The 18394-nt window shown below is 48.3% G+C and overlaps 1 protein-coding gene across 1 annotated transcript in view; it reads right to left on the bottom strand.

Moving 5' to 3' along the window:
• LOC146356565 (uncharacterized) overlaps positions 1 to 18394 on the bottom strand; it is a 227624-nt gene that overhangs the window by 17809 nt on the left and 191421 nt on the right. The window contains 1 exon segment of the mRNA XM_084830189.1: positions 5287 to 5292. Coding sequence (XP_084686315.1) covers positions 5287 to 5292 — 6 coding nt within the window.

Here is an 18394-nt window from a genome sequence, read left to right as displayed (position 1 = left end):
TTTCTGGGACTTGGAGCCTCTGCAATTAAGATGGTCCGCCCCAGGAGACGGATGGATCCATATGGTTTTCTGGTGGCTCTTGGGATTTGTCTTGTCACCTTGGCAGCTCGAAGCCTTTGTTTTGTTGTTGCTGTTGTGCGTTCCAATAAAACAAAAATAACCCCAAAAGAAATTTGCAAGTATAGCTACATGCTTTACAGGCCTCAATTCCAAATATTGCAATATTCTAAAAATAGAAAAGAAAAGGATAAAAAATGAGTGGATTATACAAAAACGTCAGTCAAAGCAGACCAGATATCCAGATATACGTCCATTTGCAAGTGATGCCTATATACCACTCTTTCAAATGTTGCTAGTGTTGTCAGGTCTTCAACCTATTGCTTTATAGGGGGTGAGTTTGTATCCTTCCAGTGTTGTAATATTAGCCTTTAGCAGTCAAGAGATTCAAAGTGCTGGTATTAACATTCAAAGCCCTTAATGGCTTGGGGCCAGGTTACCTGAAAGATCGCCTCCTCCCATATGTGCCTGCCCAGACCCTAAGATCATCCTCAGCGGTCCTTCTCCAGGAGCCCCTGCCAAAGGAAGTGAGGCGGATGGCTACCAGGAAGAGGGCCTTTTCTGCTGTGGCCCCCCTCGGTGTGGAACGAGCTCCATAGAGACGTTCAACTGGCACCTACATTGTACTCCTTCCAGCGCCAGGTGAAGACCTTTTTATTCTCCCAGCATTTTAGCTTGGTAGCATGTTAATCTTTTAGCTCTGGTGGTTTAAATCTGTATTTTAAATCTCTTCATTGCTGCGAGGTTTTATTCTGGTTGTACGGTTATATTGTGGTTTTAAGCGTCATATTTTATACTGTTTTATGCCGCACTTTATGGTTTTAATTTTTGTGAACCGCCCAGAGAGCTTTGCCTATTGGGCAGTACAGAAATAAATAAATAAATAAATAAAATGACACCTTTGTTGATCTCTGGATCAGAGAAATGAAATGGCCCAGGCGGTTGACACCTGATTTTCTAGGGTGCTGTGGGCACAAGTGGGATGTGGACGAGAGTGATACTGGTGGAAAACTCAGAATGAGTCCGATTGAAGACGGGCTAAAGCTCATCTGAAAGCCTACGTGGTGGCAATGAGGGTGGTGAAGAAATTGTATTTCTCTGCCACCATTGTGTCTACTCAGAGTCGCCCAGTGGGGCTTGGTCGGAAACCTGTTCTTCTCTGGCACGCAACAAGGAGAGGTGGACCACATCATAGCCCGCTGTGACCAATTTGCGCAGCCCTTTGCAGATAAAATCGATCGCAGTCATGCCAGCTTGGATGCTGTGAAGGAACGCTGGCGCTAACCCCAACGTCCCTGCAAGGTAGGACAGGCCAACCCTGGCCTCAAGCCCCCAGAGACACCCAGTAACCACCCTCTCCTGCCAAGAGGCACTGAATTTAGCACTGAGGTTGAACACAAAGGATCACACCAACTTGGAGTTGGAGAACTGTTCGTTATCGGGGAAGGGATACAGGGAAGAGGAGAAGTGAAGGTGGTAGGTTGTGCAGAGGATTACAAAGCTGAACACTTGCAAGGAAACCTGAGCAGATGCAGAGAGCCTTTATACCGCACCCCCAAGCAAAATAACCGAACTAGCAGGCCTCTCCTTCCACATACCTAGGTACGGGCCTCCCAGGATAGCATCCAGCTGACAGCAGGTCCAAAACCACGCTGACAAAGGGAGATACCATGCCTCTCCCTCAACCTCCTTTTAAGGCCCAGCCACACCAACCCAGGGCAGATTTCCCTTAACCAATCACCAGCTCAGCCCCCAAAGGGACCTCTTTCATCCAGAAGAGGTGGGATCTTCCCACCAGACCCAGTTGTTATCGATTTCCCAATTCATCATCATGGCGATCACTCATGACCGAGTAAGATTGCCTTCCAAAGACAGAGTCTATACAGATAACTCTTTAAAAGGATTACACAGATTCAAAGAAGATAGGTCAATCAACACAATCTCTAGCAGTGGGTCTGCAGGTGGCTGTAAAGGCCGATTCTGGATCTACACAGCCTCCCACAGTGAGGACATAGGTTTCCAGGGGAAGGCGATCACGGTGAGGGTTTGCTTGACGTGCCTTCCGCTGAGCTGGTTTCTCCCTTTCGCCCTGTACTCATGTTTCTTCAAAGTCCATAGTGCCTTTAATATAGGCTGACCTCCAGCTGGAGCGCTCATGAGTTAGAGCTTCCCAGCTCTCAATGCTTATGTTACATTTTTTTAGATTAGCTTTAAATCTCTTTTGCTGTTAGGGATGGTGGAGAATTCCGCCACGGATTTCATTGAGCGGAATCCGTGGCGGAATGGCCTCCTGCCACCCGCGGAATCCCCCCGGGACGGAACTTACCTGGGGCAGATGCGGCGGCGGCTCCGATGGCGGTGGCTGGTCTCCTGGCCAGCTGTGGCCGCCATTTGCAACCTTGCAGCTGTGATAGGCTACGTAAGTATTTACGTAGCCTATCACGGCTGGGCAAAAGACAAAACAACAGTGTACGCAAATGGCGGCGGCTACGGCGGCCGCCATTTGCGTTCCCTATTTTTTGCCATTTTATCTTACGTAAATATTTACGTAGGCTATTATGGCAAAAACAAGGGGAACACAAATAGCGTAGTGGGCGCCATTTGCATTCCTTTTTCCCCCCGCCGTTTTAGCCTACGTGAATATTTACACAAGCTATTACAGCGAAAAAAGGAATGCAAATAGCGCCCACTACGCTATTTGTGTTCCCCTTGTTGTTGCCGTAATAGCCTACGTAAATATTTATGTAAGATAAAACGGCGAAAAATAGGGAACGCAAATGGCGGCCGCCGTAGCCACCGCCATTTGCATACGCTGTTTTTTGTTTGGTTTTTTGCCCAGCCATGATAGGCTACATAAATACTTACGTAGCCTATCACGGCAGCCTGGCTGGACGCAAATGGCGGCCGCTACGGCGGCTGCCATTTGTGTCCACAGCAGCCCATCCGCGGCCCGAACTGTGGCCGCCGCAGAGCGGAGCCAGCCGGGCAGGATTCCGGGCGGGAGGACCGGATCGCCTCCCCCCCGTCGAGGATTCAGCTTTTTAACCGATTTTTAACCGTCGATTAAGGGTGATTCAGCTGAATTGCATTCCACCAGTATAATCGGAAATCCAAGGGATGCGGGGAACAGTAGGTTCTATGGCTTTTACTGATAAAACAGCTCAACAGACTGATCTGAAACTTACCACTATAGGGGAGGTGTGTTGATGATAGTTTGTGCCAATTTTGACATAGAAGGGGCAAGAAATGGCTTATTTATAAAAGTTTAAAGTTTGATGAGTGCTTTCAAGGAATTTGACAGGTATTGCCTATTTTTTCCTCATATATTTACAGAGGGTTCTATTTGTAGTAACATTTCTTCATTCGTACAGAGTCTCTTACAAAACAGTTTGTCATCTTAGGTATGGGAGAGAGTGCCCACGGCCAATCACGTCATGTTGTCTCCTGAAGCAAAAAACAAACGGAAAACACACGTGTGCCTCTCTTCCTCCCTGGCAGTAAAAATAAGATACCCATAAAATAACCAATCCTTTGCTGTCTTTTCATGGCATCCAAAAGCCTCAGGCAACTGTCTCCTTCCATCTAATGGTAGGGCCGGACCTACCCAGAGCCCTTTAAACTATTCAGGTTTTGTGGCCAATATGATGTGATCAAGGGCTTAGTCTCAGAGTACACGATTCAGCCACACTGCTTTGGTTAAGCAGATCTGAGAAGAGAGAGGCAGGCAAAGATCATGCCAGGCACCTCCTCCAGGTGGACTATTCCCTCCCTTCCCTTACAGGTCTTTCAGTCATCAACTGCCCTGTGGGAAGGTCCTCCAGAGTTGCTCTTTTAAGAACATAAGAAGAGCCCTGCTGGATCAGACCAAGGGTCCATCTAGCCCAGCATTCTGTTCACACAGTGGCCAACCAGCTATCTGTGGGAAAACCACAAACAGGACATGAGTGCAACAGCACCCTCCCACCCACGTTCCCCAGCAACTGGTGCAAATAGGCTCACTGCCTCTGGTTCAAGAGGTGGCACATAGCCATCAAGATTAGTAGCCATTGATAGCCTTTTCCTCCAGAAATTTGTCTAACCCCCTTTTAAAGCCATCCAAATTGGTGGCCATCACTACATCCTGTGGTAGTGAGTTCCATAGTTTAACTATGTGCTGTGTGAAGAAGGACTTCCTTTTATCTGCCCTGAATCTCCCACCAATCAGCTTCAAGAATGACCTCAGATTCTAGTATTTTGAGAGAGGGAGAAAAATGTTTCCCCATCCGCATTCTCCACACCGTGCAAAGTTTTATAGACCTCTATCATGTGTCCCCTTACCCTCCTTTTTTCCAAGCTAAACAATCCGAGCTGTTGTAACCTTCTCTCATAGGGGAGATGCTTCAACCCCTGGATCATTTTCATTGCCCTTTTCAGCACTTTTTCCAGTTATAAAACCATTCTAATACGGTTTTATACTGTTTACTGTATTGCTGTCTTACTTGTAAGCGGCCTCGGCAGGACTCCTCCCCGGAAAGGGAGGAAATAACACATTGTAATAAAGAAAGAAATAAAATCTGTATCTGGTTGCTATCTGGATGGGAGAGTGCCTCAGAAGTTCATGTAAGCCACTGAGTTCCATGAGCAAAGAAAGGTGGGCTAAAAATGCCATTAAATAAATAAATGGATAAATAAATTTCCCTAAAAGTCACTGTAAATTTGATCAGCATTCCCTGCACCTCCTCCTCCAAGTCATTAATAAAAATGAAGAGCACTGGGCCCAGGCCTGAGCCCTGCAGTACCCCACTCATGACCTCTCCCCAGTTTGAGAAGATCCCATTGATAAGCACTCTTTGAGTCCGATTCCATAGCCAACTGTGGATCCACCGGATCGTTGTTTCATCTAGCCCACTTTGAGCTAGTTTGCTCATCAGGATATCATGGGGCACTTCGTCGAAAGCTTTGCTGAAGTCGAGGTTTGGCCAACTCCATTGTCATTTCCTGTTCAGGTTGTCATCCACACCGTCTGGCTGGGAACTTCTCCCCTGATCCCTGACTCTGACATTCACAGCCACCTTGGACAGATAACCCTGCAATGCAAGGAAGGATCTGTTGTCATGTTTTATGTTTCCCTCGGCTACATGGGCTTCCTGGCTGCCATGTGATTCACGGTGGCTTTCCTAGCCAGGAAGCTGCCTTTTTTACCCAGACGTTTTAGGCTATGTATATTCAGCTCCAACCAGTGCCACCAACATCTTGCTTTGTGATTTCAAGGAAGAAGAAGAAGAAGAAGAAGAAGAAGAAGAAGAAGAAGAAGAAGAAGAAGAAGAGATCACTCCATGCAGGCGTGCTCTTCCTTTTACACAGAGGTGTGGTCTTACCTGATGGGGCAAATAAATCACCCCACTACTAAAGACCTAACTGTTCCGGAGCCACCTACACATATCCATGTCCTCCATACTCTTTAGGATGCATCTGGCCACCTCAGAGGGTTTATGCTTTTGATCTCGGCTCCATCTCATCAGCATTAGCTTCTGGTCTCCGATCCGGGAATAAATACGTTTTGCTGCTGCCAAAAATCTGTGCAGGTGACAGGTGTCCAGATAGGAAAGTCCTTCTTGGATCATGTCTGCAAAAGCTACTCCTTAGTTTGTAGTGCTTTTCATCAAGTCTTCAGGAAGGCCAGAGGCAGAGTTGGACAAGGGGGGGGGAGAAAGAAATGTGAGCCCCCACTGTTCACATCTATGTGGTTGGTTAATGGTACACATGTCTCTTTATTGGACATTACATTGCCTGAATATGTCCTTCAAGATACACAATTAGGAGCCTGGCTTGGTTTAATAAACAGAGGGTGACAATGTGACCCATATATCAGATGGATATGGACACATATCTGATGATTCCTGAATGCTCTGGGGGATTGTCTGGCTGATAGGCTGGCGATTCAGTCGAGGCTTTGGTCTCATTATGGAATGGTTACAGGGGAAGGGCCATCGATACAATCACTCCCAAGTGCCCATTATGGTGGTGGGGAGCCCATAATTCACCTTGGTTTACAGAAGGTATACAGGCAATGAAACCGGCCGGATGACAGGTAGAGTTAGGGATGTATGAAAGTCACTTACTGTTTCGCAGATCTGCTTCGTGGTGGGGGGGAGGCTCTCCATCCCTCCCCCTGGAGTCCTGCCACTGGGCATCCGGCCACTGGGCAGCAGGGACGCAAATGGCAGCGGCCATAGCCACCGCCGTTTGTGTCCCTGTACTTAACCATGATAGGCTACGTAAATATTTACGTAGCCTATCGCGGCAAAATTAAAAAAAAGAGTACGCAAATGGCGGCGGCTACGGCGGCTGCCATTTGGGTTCGCTATTTTTCGCCGTTCTAGCCTACGTAAATATTTACGTAGGCTAGAACGGCGAAAAATAGCGAACGCAAATGGCGGCTGCTGTAGCAGCCGCCATTTGCGTACGCTGCGCCCAGCCGCAGCCGGCCAGGAGACCAGCCGCACCCACTGCTGCACCTGCCGCACCCGCCGCACCCACCGCCACCACTGCCACCGCACCCGCTGCCGCACCTGCCGCAGCACCCGCCGCCGCCGGAGCTGCCGCCACCACCAAATCCACCGCCGCCGAATCCGCCGCATGTACCCCAGGAAAGTGCCGTCCCAGGGGATTCCGCGGGGGGGGGAGCAGGGGGCAGGAGGCCATTCCGCCTAGGGATGGCAGAGAATTCCGCCACGGATCTTGGGCAGGCCAAATGCCAGTGCATTCGGCCCCCCGAAATCTGTGGCGGAACGGCCTGCCACCCCCCCGCCCCCCCGCGGATCCCCCCGGGATGAGACTTACCTGGGGTGGATCTTCCGGGCAGCGGTGGCGGCGGCTGCGGCAGTGGCAGCTGCGGCGGCTGGTCTTCCGACTGGCTGCCACCGCCGCCATTTGCAGGTTTTGTTTTGTTTTTTACACCGACGTGATAGGCTACATAAGTTTTTACGTAGCCTAAAGCGTCTGGGTAAAAAAAAAAAAAAGTGTACCTAAATGGTGGCGGACCTTATTTTGGGCCTTCTTAGTCTACGAAAATAATTACGTAGACTAAGACAGCGAAAATAACGGGAACGCAAATAGCGTCTGCTACGCTATTTGCGTTCCCCTTATTTTCGCCGTCTTAGTCTACGTAAATATTTACGTACTTTAAGACGTCAAAAATAAGGAACGCAAATGGTGGCGGCCATAGCCGCCGCCATTTGCGTATGTGGTTTGTTTTTGTTTTTTTCCCCAGAGCCCCTCCACAGCCGTAAATCTGGCTGCGGACGTCTCTGGCCTGGCTGGGCCTGGCCGGCTGCTCCGCGGAGCCGCCATGGAGCACAGCCAGCCAAGGAGGATTCCCAGGGGGAGGAACGGAGCGCCCCCCCCGTCCAGGATTCCGGGATGCCTCCCCCCCCCATAAACATAATCTGAGAACCGGTAAGTGATTTTTGTACATCCCTAATTCCGCCACAGATTCTGGGGGGCCGGATTCTGTAGAATCCGGCCTCACTGGAATCCATGGCAGAATTCTCCGCCATCCCTATATAGAGTGCAGGTGGCTCAGGTTTCGGAGCGAGTACGACCAACGACTAGCAAAAACTCTTTGTTATGCCTATTATGCAGCAGTGAGGAGGGCAAAAAAAACCTCGAAATGGGGTGGGGCGTCACCAGTATGCTGAAGATGCTAAGCTCTACTTCTCCTTGTCATCAGAGTCAGCTGGGGCAATGAAGGTGCTGGACCAGTGCATGGAGGCTGTAATGGGCTGGATGAGGGCCAATAAACTGAAGCTGAATCCCTGACAAGATGGAAGCTCTGTGGATTGGTAGTCCCCAAGTCTGGGGATTGAGTAAGCGACCTGTCCTGGGGGTTGCACTCCCCCTGAAGGAGCAGGTGCATAGCTTGGGAGTGCTCTTAGATCCATCCCTGTCACTGGAGGCTCAGGTGGACCCCATGGCCCAGTCCAATTGGGGACAGCTGCGGCTGATCCACCAGCTATGGCCTTCCGTGGACAGGAATAACCTAGCCATAGTAGTGCATATGCTGGTAACGTCCCAATTAGACTACTGCAATGAACTTTACATGGGACTGCCCTTGAAGATGACTCGGAAGTTGCAGATAGTGCAAAATGCAGCAATGCAAAATGCTGGACTGTTGACTGGAACATCCCATAAGGATCATATGACACCAGTCTTAAAGGAATTGCACTGGCTGCCAAAATGTTTCCGGATGGAATTCAAGGTGCTAGTGATGACATTTAAAGCCCTAAGCAGCTTAGGACCTCAATATATGAGGGAGTGCCTCCCCCTATATATACCTGCCCAAGGATTGAGATCTGTTGGAACAGCCCTCCTCTGCGTCCCACCAGTACGAGACATACACTATGGTAGGACGTGGGAGAGGGCCTTCTCTGCTGTGGCACCCTGGTTGTGGAATGCCCTCCCCTTGGGGGCCAGATTGGGACAGACACTGGTTTCATTTTGGCTCCAAGTTAAAACAGGGTGATTTTTTTACCAAAGCTTTTGAGGGCTAATTGGATTCCCTGAGTTTGCAAACTGTTGTAACTGTTTTGTTTGTTTGTTTTAGATTTTAAATTGGTATTAGCTAACTTAATGATTTAATGTGTTTTTAGCTATTTAAATTATTTATTGTTTTACACTGCTTAAATTTAGTTCATCTGTATGCCGCTCTGACATTCTAATGATATAGGTTGGGATACAAGTGTTTAGATAGATAGATAGATAGATAGATAGATAGATAGATAGATAGATAGATGATAGATAGATAGATAGATAGATAGATAGATAGATTTTGCTACAGAATGGCAGGCATAATTTACTTCCATGACCTGGGCTTCTTGTCCACCATTCATGAAATCAACCAGAATCCCAGGCTCTTACCCAACAAAAATCTGTTGGCGGAAATCTGTGGTGGAAATCTGTGGCGGAACGGCCTGCCACCCCCCCGCCCCCCACCCGGATCCCCCCCAGGACGAGACTTACGTGGGGCGGATGTCCTGGGCGGCGGCGGCTCCAGCAGCGGCTGGTCTTCTGACCGGCTGCCGCCGCCGCCATTTGCAGTCTTGTTGTTTTAGGTTTGGTTTTTTTTACAGAGGTGTGATAGGCTATGTAAAGACTTACGTAGCCTATCACGTCTGGGTAAAAAAAAAAAAACATGTACGCAAATGGCGGCGGCTATGGCCATCTTAGTCTACATAAATATTTACGTAGACTATTACGGCGAAAATAAAGGGGAACGCAAATAGCATAGTGGGCGCTATTTGCATCCCTTTTTGATTCGCCGTTTTAGTCTACGTAAATATTTACGTAGACTAAGACGGCCAAAAATAAGGAACGCAAATACCATTTGAGTATGGGTTTTTTTTGTTTTGTTTTTACCCAGAGCCCTCTGCGGCCGGAAATCCGGCTGCGGATGGCTCTGGCCTGGGCCTGGCCAGCTGCTCCGCGGAGCTGCCGCGGAGCACAGTCAGCCATCGAGGATTCCGGGAGGGAGGACCGGATCGCATCCCCCCCGTCGAGGATTCTGGGGGGAGGGACGGAACACCTCCCCCCCCCACCATGAACATAATCCACGGAAAGGTAAGTGACTTTCATACATCCCTACATTATGCATGATGTGAAGAAGGTAGACACATAGGAGTTTTTCTCCCTCTCTCATAATACTTGGATGCAATGGAGTCATTTGAGGAAGCTGGATAGTGGGACATTCAGGACTGATAAAATGAAGAACTTCTTCATGTCATTAAGTTGTGGAACTTGCAGCCAACAGCACGCATATCTTTCAAAGGAGATTAAATAAAAGACAATAAAATCAATCAACCATTTTCTTTGTACAGCACTTTTCCATACAGCATGCTCAAGGCAGTTCACAACAACAAAATATTAGGAAAAACACACGATGCATATACATAGTATAGAAACGTTAAAAAAAAATCATGACAATTATAACACATCAACATCAAAACTAATAATTCGCTATCAGAAACAAACCACGGTAGAGTGAGGCCTTTTGAAGACCTTCAGAGGGAAGCAAGGCCAGTTGTTAATCTGAGGGGGTAGCAGGAATGGGGTGAAACATGAAACTGAGTACTGGGATATTCAGGAGATATAAAAGGAAGTATGTCTTCACACACTGTGTCATTAGGTTGTGGACTTTGCAACCAACAGTATAGATAGCTCTCAAAATGGACAAGACAAATATCAATCCATCAATCAACTGACAATTTTATTTGTATAGCACTTTCCCATACAGTCTGATCAAAGTAGTTCACAGCAACAAGCATTATGAAAAACAACAACAGAAATCATACACATACATATTAAAGAAAAACTATTTCATCGCAAGTATGTAATGAAAACATCCATATCAAAACTAAGAACTCACAATGACAAAACAACCACACTGTCAAACACCCTCTGACGTTGATTGTTAGGCATATGGCAGTGGAGTAAAACACCGTGTGACCTTGCTAGTCAGGCATACGGCAGTTGAGTAAAACACCCTGTGACCTTATAGGCATACAACCGTAGAGTGTGGCCTTTTAAAGAGCTTCAGAAGGAAACAGGGCCAAATGTCACTTCCACGTCACAGCAGGAATGGGATAAAACTCCCTCTGGCCCTGATGATGAACAGCAGGAAGCAAAGGTCTCCCACCAGATGATGGTGAGGAAAGCAGCAGCCCAAAGACATCTTTCAAAGCATTGCCAAGGAAGGCAGGGCCAGTCCAAGGGGTTAGCAAGAACATAAGAAGAGCCATGCTGGATCAGACCAAAGGTCCATCTAGTCCAGCATTCTGTTCACACAGTGGCTAACCAGCTGTTGACCATGAACCCAAAAGCAGGACATGAGCGCAACAGCACCCTCCCACCCATGTTCCCCTGCAACTGGTGCCAATGGACTCATTGCCTCTGCTACTGAAGGTAGTACATAGCCATCAGGACTAGAAGCCATTGATAGCCTTCCCCTGCAGCAATTTGTCCAACCCCCTTTTAAAGCCATCCAAATTGGTGGCCATCACTACATCCTGTGGTGGTAGGGTGTTCCATAGCTGAGCTATGTGATGTGTGAAGAATCCTTTTATCCATCCTGAATCTCCCACCAATCAGCTTCATGGGATGACCCCTTGGGCTCTAGTATTTTGAGAGCAGGAGAAAAATGTCTCCATATCCACTTTCTCCACACCATGCATAATTTTGTAGACCGCTATCACGTCTCCCCTTTCCCTCCTTTTTTCTGAGCTAAACAATCCCATCATCAGCTAAACAATCCCATCTGAGCTATGCAATCCCGTTTAGCGTAGCCTAAATGATCTAGGCGCCATAAGAGATGATCAAGCAACAGCTGAAGGTGTAAGTGGGGAAGTAGCTGAGCCCAATAATCTAACTGAGTAAGTTTATTACATAAAAGAAGAAGAAAACAGGGTAGGGAAAGAAAGTAGTGAGAGGCTGCCTGTGGGGGCAGGGCTAGTGAGGGCACAAGAGTGGCAAAGGGGCAGTCTCTGCTTTACTCTTGTGCCCTCACTGGCCATGTCTCCCAAAGGCAGCGTACAACTGGTTTAAGTTGCTGCTACCATAAAAATCCATATGAAATGGCATGCAACTGGGCCTGCAGCCTTGTCTGGCTGGCTGCAGCACCACTTTCTTTTGCCAGGGGGGCTACACTAAGAGGAGGAGCCCCATTGTGGGTACACCATGACTACAGTTGCTGGTTGGCCACTGTGTGAACAGAATGCTGGCCTGGATGGACCCTTGGTCTGATCAAGCATGGCTCTTCTGTCTGTCTGTCTGTCTGTCTGTCTGTCTGTCTATCTATCTATCTATCTATCTATCTATCTATCTATCTATCTATCGCATTTCTATCCCACCTTTTTTCCTCCAAGGAACCCAAGAAGGCATACATGATCCTTCTCCTCTCCATTTTATCCTTAAAACAACAACCCTGTGAGGTAGGTTGGGCTGAGAGTCTGGGACTGGCCCAAAGTCAGCCAGCAAGCTTCCATGGCCAAGTGGGAACTAGAACCCGGATCTCCCAGTTCCCAGTCCAACACTCTAGCCACTACACTACACTGGCTGCTATGTTCTTATGTACCTTCAAAGGGCCTGTTGGACCCTCCCAGGCCGTGGGGCCTTCTATCTTCACCCAGTGCTCAGGTTGTGGCAACACCACTGACACCGACTTCCAGACGTCTCCTCCAGGTGGAAAACTAAATTGATCTATCTATTTGAGAAATGTTGGATCAAATCCCAAAACAAAAAGTGACCCCTCCTCAGTTCTGTGGGGTTCAAGGTCATGGAGGCAGAACTCAGTGGTGCCATCCAGACCTTGTCCCAGAAGCTTATTCCTAGCAACTTCTCGAAAGCCCTTGGGAGTAACACTGCATGATGGAGCTCCTGGGGCAGATATGGCCACCACCGGATAGCAGGTGCTAGGAAGTGCTCCAGGCAACAGTAGTGCCTTTCGCACCCCATCCTGTGAATGTAGGATGGGGTGCAATTCAGCAAGAATCCCTTACCAATTCAGCAAGAATCCCTCCAATCAATGGCTGAAAGGGGAAGTTCATTCGGGGAGCAGAATTAAATTATCTGATGGTTTGAATGCTAGATTTTCCCAAAAGGCCAAGGCAGAAAGAAGGGACTTCAGGGTTTGTTTGTTTTGTTTTAATATATTTGAACCAAAATTACACAACCATTATAGCTTTAGAAGGCACACGCTCCGGTTTGGATTCAAGAGACACTAGCTCTCAAAATGGGCAGTGCTGAGATAACTGACGTTGTTTCTCCTTGTCTCTGTCTTTCCAGCTTCACCCTTTCCTGAGAAACTTTGGGTTTTCCAATACTTCCATGGATGGAACGTATCTAGATGGGGACGGGGACGTGACAGCCAACTTTGATATTTTGTTGAACTGGGTGGTGCCACCCAATGCCTCAGTTGTCACAGTGAAGTTTGGGAGTCTAGAGAGACGGGCATCCCCAGACCATGAGTTCCAACTTGATGAGGATCCCACTGTGTGGCATTAAGATGTGAGGAAGCCCATCTCTCCTAATTGTAGGGCCATTGAGATAGGGGTCCCGAAAATGGAGCCCAAGGGTACCAGTGGGTCTGCAGGGAACTTCAAGGATGCCCGCAAAGGTTTCCACTCCCTGCCCCCTTCAAACATTTTATTTATTTATTTATTCATTCATTCATTCATTCATTCATTCATTTATACACCTCGAAAACCATAAGTTTGTCAGGTTCTACTTCATTTTCCCGAACCCACTGCTGATCAGCAGTTGGGCAGGCAAAAGGAGAAGGAAGGAGTTGCTTCCTGGTCCTTTTCAAAAATCTTCCACCCACACAGACTTTTCCCCTGTGTTCTCTCTCTCTCTCTCTCTCTCTCTCTCTCCCCTTTCCCCTAGCCTGCTACTTGTCTCACTCCAAAATGATTCTTTGCTCCCATTTACCACTTTGCCATGCTACTTACCTTTCCCTCCCATCTTCTAGCCACACAGTTTTTCTGCCTCACAGCACTTTTCATGGCAAGTCCTTTACAATCCAAAGCTCCAGTCCATGTGCAGAGTGCCTCCAAAAGCCCAGACGATGATGGATTCAAACAGAGAAGGCTTCGGGCAATGAAGACGAGATGTTCCTAGCAAAGCCTCTTCCTAGTTAAAACGGGAAGGCATGACTGTAGGACACCCCCTCCAGATCCCTTGACAGATAAGGGCCTTTAGTCTCTCAGCAAGGCCTCTGTCTGAACAGGGCGGCACTGCTCAGCCCTCCAGCAGTGACACTACAACCTGGGCGACCCTTCTGCAAACCCCACCCCACCTCTGTCTGGTTCTCACGGCCAGCTCCCAGCCGCCCTGCCTGCCAAGGCCAGACCAGCAGGCGGACAGGGAGTTGGGTGACTCCACTGAACCAGCTCTGAGAACACTGACAGAGAGAGGCTCACACAGACTCTGACATCCCAGAGGCTGAATAGGCCCAAGCCCTTCCAGGCTACTTCTAATCAAATCCTGGCTATAACCTACAAGGCTCTGATAATTAGTTCCTCCTCTCAGCCTTCAGCCTTGTTCTTGTTTTCTCTCCCTCCCCATTCACTATTCTCATTCTTCACACAAACTTGCACACACACACACCACCACCACCACCACCACCACCACCTTCTGGCTGGGGATTGTGATGGCAGAGGAAGATGTAGGAACACCTGGTGGGGAATGGAGTGGTTGAATCTTGCATTGGGCTAGGGAAAATGTTTTCTTTCTTTTGGGTGGCTGGGGTATTTTCCATTCCTTTGGGGCTGGGGAGAGGTGTTTGTGTATGTGTGAGAGGGAGAGTGTCGATTGGATGAGTACACCAATCCTCTGTAGGCCTACTCAGAAGAAATCCCCATTGAGTTCCATGTAAGCATGCAGAGGATTGCAACCTTAACTAGGTATTTTTTGGCCCAAGTATGTGCATTGGCTTGGGAGTTCATACCCTTCCTCTGCTTGTTCTAAATTTCTTGAGTGAATTACAATTCGTTTGACTAGCCAGCCCCCCATAGCACCCATGATGTGAGTTGCCACATTCTTCATGGAAGCCATTTTGTGGTGGTGCCTCCAGCAGTTTCTTAGATTTCCAAATGTGCTCACAATGTCCGGGGGCGGGGGAGGGATACAGTGATCAGAACTGTACACGGTAATCCAAGTCTGGTCGTACCATCAATGTGTATACAGGAAATATGAATTTTGGCAGTTTTATTTTTGATTCATTGTCTAATTACACCTAACGTGGAATTTGCCTCTTTACAGCAACTGCACACTAGGTCAACATTTTCATGGAGCTGTCCACCACAACCCCAAGATGTCTTCCTTGGTCAGTCACTGCTAGCTAATATGCTGTCAATGCCTATACATGAAATTGGGATCTTTGACCCCAATATGCATTACTTTAGACATGCATACATTGCAATGCATTTGCCATTTTAATGCTCCTTCCCAAAGTGTGGGCGGACCTTTTGGAGTTGTACAATTCCTTTTGCTTTTAACCACTGCCAGAGCTTCCAAATACACCACGAACATTTTTTCCTCAATGTTCCTTGTCTTTCTGGATAGACTTTGCCTTATTCAAGATGTACCAGAAGCTGCTTCCCTGGATACATCAGGGTGATTCAGGAACGAAAGCCCATTTGCTGCTGTTAGAAAAAGAGACTCCGTAACTGTTGGCGTCTCAAGTTACATAAAAGCCCGAGTGGCGAAGAATGTAGGCAGAGCAAAAAGAAAATCATACTGACGTGCTCATGACTAACAGTTTGGTAAGCTAATACTAACTGTTTATTGGCTATTGACTTGGTGAGCCGATGTACTAACTGTTTCATTGGTTACTAGTAAGAACAATAGAAGCAATATGGTATAAAAGGCTTTTGCACACGTGTCTCGAGGTCCAGACTGCTCTGCACCCGTTTTGCAAAACGTTTCAATAAAATAGTGTTGGATCCACTGCTGCCTGCCTGGCATCCTTTCCTTCTAAACCGAAAGCAAGGACTATTTTTATCTAACAATTTGGTGCCGTGACTCGGATCCTGCTTCGGGGCGCGTCCCCTTTGCGCTGAGCCGAGGGGCCATGGAGGAGAAGTGGCCACAGGCGGTTGTTTACACTGCCTTCTCCTCACGATGGCGGCGGCCGAGGCGCTCGGGGACCAACGCCAGAGGAAGAGGGAGACGTGATCACTCCTTTTAGGCACCGGCAGTGGATCAATAAGCAGCTGGACGCAGCTGCGGGCGGGACAGAAGAGGCTTTTGGGGTAAGTGAAACAGCTTACATTAGGGGATAAACGCGGGACGGTGGTGTGTTTGTGCTTGTGTGAGACGCCTACGGGCGAAGCGAGTGGGGAGCCCCGATCTGCATTTCCTTACCCCGGAGACGGGCTAGGTCAGAGGAGGGCGAAGCGCAAGAATTGCTGACTGAAATTCCCACCGTCATGGGCGGGTCCCAATCTAAGTCTGCGAAGAAGTCCCATACGCCCTTGGAGTGTTGTTTGCGCAATTGGTCACGTTTTAAGCAAGATTATAGAACTAAGATGACAAAGGATCGTCTTGTCTTTTTTTGCACTCGGGAATGGCCAGTATTAGAACCCAAATGGCCACCTGAGGGGTCTTTTGACCCAACCTTGGTATCTGATGTGCGAACTACAGTAGCACAGAGGGGAAGTTGGGACCAGTTCCCTTATATTGATTCGTGGGCAACTTGTGCACCCCTCGGCGGCAGGCCCGCCCCATGGGTAATTAAATGTATGTCCTTGGCCCTCCCTGTGATAACTAAGAAAAAATTGAACTTCCCTATTAGAGAGGTCCCCGACCCTACCACCCAATATCCTCAACGGATGTTGTTTGTTTATGTCCCATTCACGACATCTGACTTGTAAAATTGGAAACAATTTAACCCCTCCTTTGAGGAGGACCCCAGTCCATTGTTGTCCTTAATAGAAAATGTGAGGCTCACACACAATCCTACCTGGGACGACACACAGATGTTATTAAACACTTGTTTCCTTAGTCAGAAACCGATTATTCTTGCCGGCGCGCGCCAAGCTTAGGGAGGAGCTCCCCCTTGTGACCGAAGATCAGATAGCAGCAGTGTTGCCTTTAAGACAGCCTGATCAGAGACTAGCCACCGCTGCACAAAGGCAGAGGCATGCCGTATTTTTGGCTCATTTTAGCAGGCATGAGACAAGCTGCGCAGAGGGCCCCCAATTTGCAAAAAGTTCTGACTTTAAAACAAGACAAAAACGAGCCTCCTGCTGTGTTCCTCCGAAAGCTAAGGGAAGCCTTCACCAAATATACTGACATTGACTTGAATGATCCAAATAATTTAAGGATCCTCACGACTCAGTTCGTGGGAAATAGCTGCCAAGACATCAGAAAAAAGTTGCAAAAAGTTGAAGGAGGCTTGGCAGCTGACCTAGGAGTTTTAGTTGAAGTAGCTCAAAAGGTTTATGAGAGGCGAGAAAAAGAAAAAGACAAGAAGCAGGCCAAGCTCCTTGCTGCGGTTCTTAAACCTGACAAAGAGGGAGCTAGAAAGGGGAGGAAAGGGGGAAGGAAAGGATCTCCCCTGGGGAAAGATCAATGTGCCTTTTGTAAGAAAATGGGACACTGGAAGCGTGACTGTGAGGCTTTGAAGCAGAAAGAGAGAGGGGAAAATACGGGAGGAGCGCAGAGAGTTCTGTATGAACAGGAAAGAGATTAAGACAGACCGGGGCCCGGCCCCCTCTTAGCCATCTCTGAGGCAAGACGGGACCCCATGGTCAAAATAAAGGTTGGGGGCCGCTCCTACAAAGCCCTTGTAGACACAGGGGCCGCCCCGTCCGTCCTCCCCCTCAGTGAGCTCCCAACGGGAGGTGGGGGGGTTCACCACCATAATGGGGGTCGAGGGAAGGGCAACCCAAGTGCCCCTCTCTCGTCCCCTGTTCACCAAGGTTGGAAAAACACACCTAGAACATGCATTTGTCTGTACCCCCTCCTGTCTGGTGGCATTGCTAGGGAGGGACTCATTGACTAAACTCCAAATTGAGATTGCTTTTACTCCTGATGGAAGGATGGAGATACGGCTCCCTAAACAGCAGAGTAGTAACTACCAAATGGCCCTTTTAAAGGTTGCAGAAAAATCCACCCCAGAGGCCACTGAAGACTAGAGCCTAATAGAAAACAGAGTCAACCATCTAGGGGGGGTTATAAAGTGTCAAAAGAAAAAGTACAGTTGGCCCAACCAACTGTAAAATTCCTAGGCCACCACTTAACTAAAGGGACTCGGAGCCTAGGGCAAGAAAGAGTCGGAGTCATCCGTGGCACTCCTGTCCCTAAGTCCCCCCACGAATTGAGGGCCTACCTGGAGTTGACCGGATTCTGCCGACTATGGATAGCAAACTGTGGGGAGACAGCGCGGCCGCTGCATGAGGCGCTGCAGAAAGAATAAGTAAGTCTTTCCTCAGTCTTAAAGCTGCTCTTGTGTCACCACCCGCACTGGCCATACCAAATCCCAGCCGGCCATTTAGACTTTATGTGCGTGAAAATAAGGGCATAGCTTGAGGAGTGCTTTGCCAGCGAAAAAGGCCCTCTTGGAGACCAGTGGGATATTATTCCAAAGTCCTAGATGTCGTAGCATGAAGATGGCCAAGTTGCCTAAGAGCAGTAGCGGCAGCAGCTCTGATCTGTACCAAAGCCGAGAGAATGACAATGGAAGGACAGATAATGAAGCTGAAGCTCCAATATTTTGGCCACCTAATGCGAAGAGAAAACTCCCTGGAAAAGACCCTGATGCTGGGAAAGATTGAAGGCAAAAGGAGAAGGGGACGGCAGA

The sequence above is a fragment of the Heloderma suspectum genome, chromosome 2 (genome assembly GCF_057233095.1).
Source record: "Heloderma suspectum isolate Gila_16-S chromosome 2, 16-S_ref, whole genome shotgun sequence".
Taxonomy (NCBI): domain Eukaryota; kingdom Metazoa; phylum Chordata; class Lepidosauria; order Squamata; family Helodermatidae; genus Heloderma; species Heloderma suspectum.
Note: the sequence above shows the minus strand (reverse complement) of the source record. Positions and strands in the feature narration are given on the sequence as shown.